General features: G+C 48.0%; 1 protein-coding gene across 2 annotated transcripts in view; it reads left to right on the top strand.

The window, feature by feature from the left end:
* Nucleotides 1–6,650, top strand: part of LOC309346055 (neuroglobin-like) — a 39,328-nt gene extending 32,678 nt beyond the window's left edge. Inside the window, exons 3-6 of one of the 2 annotated variants that reach the window (XM_081869717.1) lie at nt 1,154–1,261; nt 3,629–3,749; nt 4,914–4,994; nt 6,336–6,649. In XM_081869717.1, the coding sequence (XP_081725843.1) occupies nt 1,154–1,261; nt 3,629–3,749; nt 4,914–4,994; nt 6,336–6,461 (436 nt within the window). In that variant the 3' untranslated portion in view covers nt 6,462–6,649. Of the gene's footprint in view, nt 1–1,153; nt 1,262–3,628; nt 3,750–4,913; nt 4,995–6,335 lie in introns of both variants that reach the window. The other variant, XM_081869718.1, reaches the window with a different exon arrangement.
* The last annotated feature ends 5,630 nt before the right edge of the window (nt 6,651–12,280 follow it).

Here is a 12,280-nt window from a genome sequence, read left to right on the forward strand (position 1 = left end):
ACTTGCAGAACGAATTAATTTCGTCTTGCGAGGCACCACTGTACTTGACTGCTTCTCATGGATCACATCCCACATTGAACACCATTGCAGGAGCTCCATCCCTCTCTCTCCTGTTACATCCACGCTGGGAAACTATGGCTAGCAGCTTCCACACATCAGAACATCATCTCCTGCTTGTAGGTTTCCCAAGTACGCATTTGGGTGGCTGCTGTCAGGATGCTGAGTTAAAAAAAAAAAGAACTGTGGCGATCCCACTTAACTCTTCTTGTCTTCTTAAAACAAATGGATTATTTGCATATTTCCCCATAACCGACTCCAGCTGCAATGCATTAGACATTTCCTGTTAAATTCCCCAAAGCAGGACTTTGTGGCAGGAACAAAGATCAGCTGCAAAGAGCTCGGAATCAGCTGGCCAACACCACCCTCTCCTGGGAGCAAGTATTTCTGTGTGGATTGGAGCTGGCCGTATTTAAAGGTAGACAGTATCTTAAAAAGCAGAGACATCACCTTGCCAACAAAGGTCCGTATAGTTCAAGCTCTGGTTTTCCCAGGAGTGATGTATGGAAGTGAGAGCTGGACCATAAAGAAGGCTGATCGCCGAAGAATGGGATAAGTAATGGGATAAGAATAGAGCTGCAACTTTATTTTCCTAAAAATGAATGCTTATTCCACAAAAGGTTTGAAAAGTTCGGTTATTGCGAAAGTTTTTCAGTGTTAATTTTAACTTTTGTGCCTTTTTTAACACTGAAAAACTTTCGCAATAACTGAACATTGTAAACCTTTCATGGAATAAGCATTCATTTTTAGGAAAATAAAGTTGCAGCTCTATTCTTTAAAAAAAAAAAGTTTGGTTAGTGCAAAAGTTTTTCAGTGTTAATTTTAACTTTTATGCATTTTTTAAAACCACTGTGTTTTAACAATAACATCTTACACCCTTTAGAGGAGAAATTGTGAATTGCAGGATTTCAAATCCCCGTCGTCATCCTTGGCTTCACTCAGTTTTGTTTATAACACTCTTCCATTTCCTTCTAGTCCATCGAAATCTGGCCCTGGTGGTCGGAGAGTGGCGTCGGTGGGCGAGCCTTACGGTGAGGAAAGCCTTCCCTCTGGATAACCCAGAGAACTGAAGCTTCTCCTCTTATTCCCTCTGCAGACTCTTTGAGACCCACCCCGAGTGCAAAGACGTTTTCTTCCTCTTCCGGGACATCGATGACCTGCAGCAGCTGAAGATGAGCAAGGAACTGCAAGCCCACGGCCTCAGGTGGGTAGTGCCAAAAACAGCCCCTCTTCTCTGGGTCCGAAGCTGAAAGTTGGAAGATTCAGGACAGATGATAATAATAATAATAATATAATAATAATTTTTTATTTATACCCCGCCTGTCAGATGGCTGTTGCGGTTGCTCGAGAGTAACCAGGCAGGACTCCAGACCTGTGTTTTACAGGTTTTTATTTTGGTGCAAACTATTTACAGTGAAGAGCCCCAAAGCTCATGTCTGGCTCAATCGCTAGCAGAATCCGGGAGTGGTCTTTTTTTGGACCTCCCCCAACATAAGAGTTTTGTTACCCCCAACCTTCTCCTTCCCTCTTTGTGCCTTAGGCTACTGTGCAGGATGGGCATTGGCAAGGGTGACACCTGGCTTGAGAGCAGCACATGTGAAAAGGATCTAGGAGTCTTGGTTGACCACAAACTTGACATGAGCCAACAGTGTGACGCGGCAGCTAAAAAAGCCAATGCAATTCTGGGCTGCATCAATAGGAGTATAGCATCTAGATCAAGGGAAGTAATAGGGCCACTGTATTCTGCTCTGGTCAGACCTCACCTGGAGTACTGTGTCCAGTTCTGGGCACCACAGTTCAAGAAGGACACTGACAAACTGGAACATGTCCAGAGGAGGGCAACCAAAATGGTCAAAGGCCTGGAAACGATGCCTTATGAGGAACGGCTAAGGGAGCTGGGCATGTTTAGCCTGGAGAAGAGGAGGTTAAGGGGTGATATGATGGCCATGTTCAAATATGTAAAGGGATGTCACATAGAGGAGGGAGAAAGGTTGTTTTCTGCTGCTCCAGAGAAGCGGACACGGAGCAATGGTTCCAAACTACAAGAAAGAAGATTCCACCTAAACATTAGGAAGAACTTCCTGACAGTAAGAGCTGTTTGACAGTGGAATTTGCTGCCAAGGAGTGTGGTGGAGTCTCCTTCTTTGGAGGTCTTTAAGCAGAGGCTTGACAACCATATGTCAGGAGTGCTCTGATGGTGTTTCCTGCTTGGCAGGGGGTTGGACTCGATAGCCCTTGTGGTCTCTTCCAACTCTATGATTCTATGATTCTATGAAGGGTGTGTTTCCCTCCTGTCCGCCTTGCCCAGGAGCTGTCAAGGCTCCCACCAGCATCCTCTGGTTCTTGCACCTCTTCCCCACTAGAGGTGGGGCTTTCCTCCTCCCTGGAAGAGGAACAAGATTTTCAGAGGCTCCCTGTAACACAACTCCCCTTCTTTTCCTCCCCTCCGAGCTGATGGCAGTTCCCTGGCAAGGACCATCTTTATCAGGAGTCCTCAAGACAGTTGGGTGGGGCCTTGTATGCCTCCTACTTCCTGCAACAAGGTTAAGGGGTGATATGATAGCCATGTTCAAATATATAAAAGGATGTCACATAGAGGAGGGAGAAAGGTTGTTTTCTGCTGCTCCAGAGAAGCGGACACGGAGCAATGGATCCAAACTACAAGAAAGAAGATTCCACCTAAACATTATGTTACGGAAGGGGGGGGCATGTCTTCTTCACCTTCTTCGCTACAATATATTTGCTCAATTTCTCTAGGACTCCATCACCCCTCCCCTGTCCTCCATAATCCCTCAAGGTGTCAAGACCCTAATCCGGTCAAATCGCTCTGATCAGCCTTTCCTCCAGGCAATGTCAGGTGGCAGACTGGACCATTGTCTTCTCATCTCCAATACTCAGGAAGTGTTTATCTGCGCATATCTCCGACTCTGCATATTCCCCCCTCCCTCCTCCATATGTTAATCTGTGTAACCCAACCTCCCTTTAATATATTCATGATGTAATCTGTGTAACCAAACCTCTCTTTAATGTATTCATGACATGTTTTGCACTGTATTCTGGGACATGGAGGGAGTTTCAAAAACTCATGTCACCCCTTTCTCACTGTTCAATCTCGCCTTGAACCTGTTGCGCAATAAACTTGGATCTTCTGCTGCTTGCTCCTGTCTCCGGCTGAGCTCATTTTCCTCCACAGGGACCCACGGACTTAGTCCGACGAGCTGGGTGGCAGAGCAGCCTCGCACCCAGATTTTAGCCGTAACAATTAGGAAGAACTTCCTGACAGTAAGAGCTGTTTGACAGTGGAATTTGCTGCCAAGGAGTGTGGTGGAGTCTCCTTCTTTGGAGGTCTTGAAGCAGAGGCTTGACAACCATATGTCAGGAGTGCTCTGATGGTGTTTCCTGCTTGGCAGGGGCTTGGACTCGATGGCCCTTGTGGTCTCTTCCAACTCTATGATTCTATGATCCCACAGGGATAGCATGTGTCTGAATGCGCGTTGTGGGCTCTCTCCCGTGGCTGTTCTGACGCCAAGCTTCCTTCTCTGTCTCTTCCATGCCCTCTTTCCATCGCCAGAGTGATGTCGTTCATCGAGAAGAGCGTGGCCAGACTCGACCAGGAGGACAAACTGGAGCACTTGGCCTTCGAGCTAGGCAGGAATCACTTCCGGTACAAAGCACCCCCCAAGTACTATGAGGTGAGGAAGGCAGGGGCAGGCGGTCCCCTCTGCGGCCCCGCAGATTAACGTAGTTCGCGGGAAAGACGGGAGAGGAATTTGTTAGATCTGGAAGCTGCAGCCAGGAAATCCTTGATTGATACTTCACCTCAGTCAGAACTGGCATTGCTACAGGTGCCAGGTAATAACCTGGTCCACATTTGGGAGAAATCGATCTTTCAGTGTGGCGGCATCTGCGGAACTCACTGCACTTTGATATCAGGCAGGTGCCTTCCCTGTATGCTTTCCTGCGGCTGCAAAAAACCATTTTCATTTAGACATGCCTACCCAGCTATTTAGGGGACGCGGGTGGCACTGTGGGTTAAACCGCAGAGCCTAGGGTTTGCCGATCAGAAGGTCGGAGGTTCGAATCCCCGCGACGGGGTGAGCTCCCGTTGCTCGGTCCCTGCTCCTGCCAACCTAGCAGCTCGAAAGCACGAAGTGCAAGTAGATAAATAGGTAGCACTCCGGCGGGAAGGTAAATGGCATTTCCATGCGCTGCTCTGGTTTGGCAGAAGTGGCTTAGTCATGCTGGCCACATGACCTGGAAGCTGTACGCCGGCTCCCTCGGCCAATAAAGCAAGATGAGCGCCGCAACCCCAGAGTTGGTCATGACTGGACCTAATGGTCAGGGGTCCCTTTACCTTTACCTTTTACCCAGCTATTTAGAAAGTTGATGTGAGTTTCAATCTGTTTTTAGTTTATTGTCACTTTTTGAGGGTCGTCAATTATTGTTAGGGACGCGGGTGGCGCTGTGGTCTAAACCACTGAGCCTCTTGGGCTTGCCGATCGGAAGGCTGGCGGTTCAAACCCCCGCGACAGGGTGAGCTCCTGTTGCTCAGTCCCGGCTCCTGCCAACCTAGCAGTTCAAAAGCACGCCAAAAAGTACAAGTAGATAATTAGGTACCACTCTGGCGGGAAGGTAAATGGCAGATTCACCCATTCCTATGCGCTGTGCATCCAAACCATCCAAGAAAAAGAGTATTAAGGACCCCCAGATTTTGCCAGAACTGGATGGTTCTTCCCTTCTCCTCATTTCCAGAATCAAAAGATGGAGCTGAGCAGAGAATACAAGCTGCCCTTCTCTTCTTCCTCTCTCTTTTCACCTCCCAGAATAACCCTCCCTTCTCTGGATTTCTCCCCCAGTACGTAGGCGCTCAGTTCATCCAAGCTGTCCAGCCCATTCTAAAAGAACACTGGACTTCGGAGGTCGAGAAGGCTTGGCAGGTAAGAGAAACTTGCAGGGTTGACTCCAGTTAAGTTCCACTCGGAGCAGACCCAACGAAATGAGCAGAACTCAGTCCGTCACGCCCAGGGCCGGGTTTACGTAAAAGCTAAACAAGCTCTAGCTTAGGGCCCCACTCTCTTGGGGGGCCCAAAAAATTGTAAAGGGGAAAAACCTTGATGTACATTTCCAAAATATAAGATAAAAAACAAATAAAATAAAACCTACATACAGCAACAGTGTTTTCTTTTTTTTTTTGGTAAAAATTGACAAACCATTTTTTTTGGGGGGGGGGGATATTTCTGAAATAAATAAACACCCTCACACAAGCAGCATGAGACGAAACAGTTCTGGGCATTTCTTTTTTTAATGCATGAAAGCAGCATGGGACAGAACTGTTATGTACGGAAGTTCTCACCCTGGCCCAGCAGGGGGGTACTGTAAATAGTTATGCAAATGAAGGATTGAAAGTGACGTTCAGTGATTGGATAGTTTGTATGCAAATGAAGGATCGAAAGTGACATTCAGTGATTGGATAGTTTTAGAAAATGGCAACAGTTACATTGTTCTGGAGCTCTATATAAGCAGGCTGACTGAGCTCCTCAGCCAGTTCTGTTCCAGCTTACAAATAAAGAGCTGCTTTGGAAGAATCGCTGTGTCGTCTGATATGTTCACCCACAACTTAACAAGAACTATGTTATTCCCCCCCCCACCGCCCCTCCCTCTGGTCCTCCTATCCCCGATTAAACAGTTTCCCCCGATTAAACCTGTGTGGGACTGAGCTTGCCAGTCCAATGTGCTATTTCCAATCAATGGGGAGGCGCCTCTTTTGGGTACCTTCCGACAAACCGTTGGACAAGCATGATCGGGTTTGATTTCATAGGCCCTTAATTAGATTTCCGCTCCATAGAAATATCCTATTCTTGTTTTCTCTTAAAACAAGAATATGGTGTGTCTTTTTTTAATCATTCCATGTGGGTTTTCTTTCTGAATCTAGCACCTGTTGTTTATCTGACGTAAAGGGAAAGGGAAAGGGACCCCTGACCATTAGGTCTAGTTGTGGCTGACTCTGGGCTGACTGATCGGCAAGCCCTAGGCTTTGGTTTAACCCACAGCGCCACCCGCGTCCCCCCTTATCTGACTTAGGCCATAGCAAATTTCAGATTGACGTAAAAATGGCAAGCATCGGTCGGGTGTTGTGTCTGTGTTTTTGGAACGTGGTCTGTCCTACCGTTTCACCCCCTGGTTCTGCCATAGCCCTCCATGCCCCCCATCCCTCCCCCTTTTGGGGGGCAGGATTCACCCAGTAAACATTTGCCTCTCTCTTCCCTCTTCCCCCCCAGAGCCTCTTCAAATATTTGGCGGCCACCATGCGGCGAGGCTTCTACACGGAGGAGAAGACTGCGGGAACCGGCAAGTCTCTTTCCTCGAGGAAGGCTTGCGCTGAGTCAACTCCAAACAAAAACTAGCAAGACAAAATCTGCTCTTGATGTGACTCGACGATGGACAACCCCCCTGGACTCCCCCCCTTTTTGCTCCTCTCTTCCAAGTGGAACTCCCAGGTGCAGGAAAAGTCCTTTGCAGTGATTCTATCTCTGTTGGAAACAGGGGTTGGTAATAATATTTTTTTTAAAGAAACCCGAGGCAAGGATTTGTGGGTCCTTGAAAGAAGGACCCAATCATCCATCAATCTCCTTCTCGTGAGCTTTATAAATGCGTATTTATGTTTGGAAGGGATTGTTGCAGGAATGGAGTCCTGCTCAGCTGAGTTGCCCTGCTGTTTCAGAGGGCTCCTGATAATAATAATAATAATAATAATAATAATAATAATAATAATAATACTTTTATTGTCATTGTACAACCTCTGTGCAATGAAATTAAATGAGCCTCCCTCCCTCCCTCCCTCCCTCCCCACTCAATCTCTTATCGAACAACACACCACCTTGCAAGTCAATTTCGCTAAATTATTTTCGATGCAATACAATAAACTTTATTGTCATTGCCCCACACAGAACAACGAAATTGAAAAAACTACATCAGACATTCAAAAACCCACAAGCCTGCTATCCCAGCTATCCCAGCCTGGTTAGCCCCCTAAAAACTCTGATACCCCATAATTAAATACCATATACTCCCATAGAGACTACCTTACACTGCGTTTAGAACCAAAATTGCATTTGGATAAAAACTGTTTCTCAGGCGGCTGGTCCTAGTCTTTATAACCCTGGACCTTCTTCCAGAAGGCAGGAGCTGAAAGAGATCGTTTCCGGGGTGCGCACTATCCTGCGCGATCTCTGCAGCTTTCTTATGGCACCTGGAAGTGTAGATTTGATCCAAGGTGGGAAGAGTGCACCCAATTATTCTCCCCGCAGTCTTTACAACCCTGGACAGCATTGTTTTTTCCCTGATGGTGCAGCTCCCAAACCACACACACAGGCCATAAGTTAATACACTCTCAGCAGTACAATGGGAAAATGCCATCAACAGGTCCTTTGAGAGATTGTTTTTCCAGAGGATTCTCAGAAAATATAACTTCTGCTGTGCTCTCTTCACCCGGTCTTTGCTGTTTTCTCCCCAGGTTAGGTCATCTCTCAACTGCATTCCCAGAAATTGAAACACCAAGACCTGTTCCACGCACTTCCCCTCAATAATGAGTGGCTGAATATTCAATTTACATTTCCTAAAGTCCACACTAATCTCTTTTGTTTTCTTTAAGTTAAGGAGTAAGTTGTTTTTCCTGCACCACTCCCCCAACTGCTCAGCTTCCTTCCTATAGGCTGCCTCTCCCTCTCCAGCCATGATTAAACCAACCATCGTTGTATCATCTGCAAACTTAATGATCTTATTATTGGGGTTTTGGGGGGCACAGCCAGCTGTATAGAGCATATATAAAAGCGGGCTCAACACGCACCCCGTATTCATGATGAGATCCGCAGAGACGTGGGAACCCAACCTGACCCTTTGGGAATGGTTTGATAGAAAGTCTAATATCCACCTGCACAAACACGGTGGAAGTCGCAGGTCTAATAGTTTGGGCACCAATCTATGCGGAAGAATAGTATTAAATGCAGAACTAAAGTCTACAAATAACAGTCTCTCATAGTTCCCTTTCTTCTCCAAATGAGTCAGGACAACATGTAAAGCCATTGCCACAGCATCCTCCGTGGATCTCTGGCCTTGTACGCAAACTGGTAAGGGTCAAGTCCCACTGGCAGACAAGATATGATGCGGTTCCTCACCAGATTTTCGAAACATTTCATTATAATGGGTGTCAACACCACAGGGCGAAAATCATTCAGACTGTCTATCTTTGATTTTTTAAAAATTTAAAGGAGGAGACTCCCTCCACACAGCCCCCCAATATACAACGGCACAGGTTCCCCTCTCTTCCTCCAGAAGTCCAACACCATCTCCTTTGTCTTACTAATATTTAAAGGTAAAGGGACCTCTGAACATTAGGTTCAGTCGTGACCGACTCTGGGGTTGCAGCGCTCATCTTGCTTTACTGGCTGAGGGAGCCAGCGTACAGCTTCCGGGTCATGTGGCCAGCATGACTAAGCCGCTTCTGGCGAACCAGAGCAGCGCACGGAAACGCCATTTACCTTCCCGCCGGAGCGGTACCTATTTATCTACTTGCACTTTGATGTGCTTTCAAACTGCTAGGTTGGCAGGAGCAGGGACTGAGCAACGGGAGCTCACCCCATTGCAGGGATTCGAACCGCCAACCTTCTGATCAGCATGTCCTAGGCTCTGTGGTTTAACCCACAGCGCCACCCGCAAGTTATTCTCTAAGCACCATGTAGATACTTTTTGAACCTCCCCCCTGTACACTGTTTGATCTCCACCTGCAGTTAGGCCCATTATGGTGGTATCATCTGCAAACTAAATAATTACAGTGGATGGATCAGATGAAATACAGTCATATGTCTACAACGAGTGCAGGTACCGTACGGGAAAGTACGGTAGTTCTGCTGTAGATCCAGGAAAAGGAAGCGTCTAGTTTGTGCCTTTCAGCGGCAGAACGCCTGTTTCAAATGCATGCAGAATGCCCCAGGTTGAACCGTGCCCCCCCCCAGCGACTCCGGTTTTAAAAGGGTTGTGGTGATGGGGGAGACGCGTTTCCTTAGAAAGCCTCTGACAACCCAATTAGGCTTGAAGAAGAAGAAAAAGATTTGGTTTGCATTGATTCGCATTTGCAGCCCATGAACCCAAAGCACAGCCCGTCCTTCGAAACTTGCACTTTTGTAATGCAGATTTGTATTTTTTAAAATGCATGCGCTAGAATGAAGTAGGCCCCAAAATGCATTTATTAATAAAAGAACATACATACAAGAATCAATCATATTAGGGAGATTGCTTTGCAAAAATATTAGGAAACTTGCATAGAAAAACACATATATTAGACGTTCACACTAAAATGCTAATTAATTTTCATGAATATTAGAGAGAGAGAGAGAGAGAGAGAGAGAGGGCTGAACATGACTGGAAAAATGAGAAACTTTGATGGGAATGCCCTTGCGTTTCATTGTTCTGGTCCCAAGAAATCTCTAAAATAATTAAATCCAGTTGTTCAGGCTCCCCCACAACTGCCATCACTCAATATGTGAACGAATAACATGAAAGCTTGTCACCCAATAGAGCTTTCGTCATGGGTCTTAGCTGCAGCCAGGATTTCGAGGGCTCAGTAATGGGAAAGAACTTACATGTGGCATAAGGCTTAGGGTCTTTGGCTATTGTTGGGGGGCGGGGAATACGCATGAACCGCACGTTTCCAGGCAGGTGGAGGATCCAGAATATTTCTGTGCTATCTGGCGGCATTTTATTTTCTATGTTTTCGGACTCAGATGCTCAACATCCACCATCCATGCCTCCTTAGGAAATAGAGATGGCTCTGTTGATATCAGTACATCGCCATTTCTATTGTTCTTGTTGTTTAGTCGTTTAGTCGTGTCCTCCTCTTCGTGACCCCCTGGACCAGAGCACGCCAGGCCCTCCTGTCTTCCACTGCCTCCCACAGTTTGGTCAAACTCATGCTGGTAGCTTCGAGAACACTGTCCAGCCATCTCGTCCTCTGTCGTCCCCTTCTCCTTGTGCCCTCCATCTTTCCCAACATCAGGGTCTTTTCCAGGGAGTCTTCTCTTCTCCTGAGGTGGCCAAAGTCTTGGAGCCTCAGCTTCAGGATCTGTCCTTCCAGTCAGCACACAGGTCTGATTTCCTTCAGAATGGAGAGGTTTGATCTTCTTGCAGTCCATGGGACTCTCAAGAGTCTCCTCCAGCACCAGAATTCAAAAGCATCCATTCTTCGGCGATCAGCCTTCTTTGTGGTCCAGCTCTCGCTTCCATACATCACTACTGAGAAAACCATAGCTTTAACTATACGGACCTTTGTTGGCAAGGTGAGGTGTCTGTTTTTTATTGCTTATTTGCTTTCCATAAGCAATACCCGACTACATCACTTTGGGGTTGTTTATAATGCCAATAAAAACCAGAAATTAAAGAAAGGAAGAAATGGACCCAGACGGACAGATTTGCCTACCATCCCTAGACAAAAAAATAGCCTGACCTGGTTTTACTTTGTTTTGTAGCCTCACTGCTGCCCTTGAAGATATTGCTTTGGGTTGCAGATACCGTCAGACTGGCCACACCTGCGCTCCAGATGTTTTTGTCCCATCTCACGGGGATGGAGCATTTGGGAGCTTGCTTTGCATCACCTGTGAGCAAACCGTGAGCCCTTGATACGTCAGCTCCTGTTCCTCCTGCCTTTTACTGCCTCGCGCTCCTCAAGCCCTGCTGCTTTGCAAAATGATTTGCTTGCGATTTCGGCAATTAGGCTGCCTTGAAATGTGCTCTCGCTTTCCATCAAATGGTTTGCCCACAGGATATTCCCAGAGCAGTTTTTCCTTCTCTGTAATTACCCCCCACCCCTCTCTATAATTTAGGGCTGCGATGTGTAGTTGGTTACTCACTGGCGTTAATTGCTTTGAAAGCAGTCTGATCGTTTTGCAAAAGAAAATAGAGGGCAGGCTATATCTCGAAAGAGGCCTGCAGAGATTGAGCCCACCGGAAAGCTCTCCTGCCCAGGACCTCATTTACATTATTCTTAATTTTTTACAATTATTACAAACTTTCCGGGCAAAAAATTAAAACTACCAAGCGCGAAGTGTTGTCTTCCAGGACAAATGCATTTACAGATGATAAGTCTTTTATGCTGTTAGCCATGTGGCATCAAAACAGACTTGGGAAATCTTTTGCATTCCAGATTGAAATAATTGAATTGGGCAGGAGAACTTCCTGGTTGATCGGTCCCATGGTGGGACTGCCTCCCACCCACTTGGCTTTAACAGCTTCCCCGATCTCCCCCCTCCATGCCGACAGTTGCCCCACTGAGCCACCTTGGCTCCCTCTGGAGGAGAGGAGTTTGGATTTGATATCCCGCCTTTCACTCCCCTTCAGGAGTCTCAAAGCGGCTCACATTCTCCTTTCCTTCCTCCCCCACAACAAACACTCTGTGAGGTGAGTGAGGCTGAGAGACTTCAGAGAAGTGGGACTGGCCCAAGCTCACCCAGCAGCTGCAGGTGGAGGAGCGGAGACGCGAACCCGGTTCCCCAGATTACGAATCTATCGCTCTTAACCACCACACCACACCGGCTCCCAACATCTGGGTGGGACATCTGCGAGCCCGGCAGTAGCGTAGCATGGGGGGTCAGGGGGGCCGGCTGCACCGGGCGCAACATCTGGGGGGGCGCTCGCCGCCTCTGGAGTCGCCGAAGAGCCTCGGGCGCAGGCTGTAGCAGAGCCCCATGTCTCGCGGAACCGACGAGCTATGCGCGCGTCCAGGCTGAAGGCGTCCGGCAGGCAGCGGCTCTCAGCGCTCGCCGTGGTCCCCGCACGTCAGGGCCACAGAGGGCGCACCAGGCAGCCCCTCCTCACAGCCCCGCCGCCGCCGCTGCTGCTGCAGCTGCTGGGCCATGTTGCATTTTCCTCGCCTCTCTGCCCTCCTCCTCCTCCGGGCAAGCGGCATCGTTTGGGCGGCAGCGCCAGCGGCAACTCGCCTCAGATCACCTGACAAGGATCCGCCGCCGCCGCCGCCGTGGCTACCCAGCCCAGGCAGCGGCAGCAGGTTAGGGGTTAGGGGTTAGGGGCGCAAATTACTTGCCTTGCCCCGGGTGCTGACAACCAACGCTACGCCGCTGGATCCCGGTGACTTTTGGACCCCCAACAGAGGAGCCTTTTGATTCCCATCTCCTTTCCATCCCTTGTACTTTCAGAAAGATGTGCCTTTGGGGCT

Source organism: Podarcis erhardii (assembly GCF_964252035.2).
Source record: "Podarcis erhardii genome assembly, chromosome: 7".
Taxonomy (NCBI): Eukaryota; Metazoa; Chordata; class Lepidosauria; order Squamata; family Lacertidae; genus Podarcis; species Podarcis erhardii.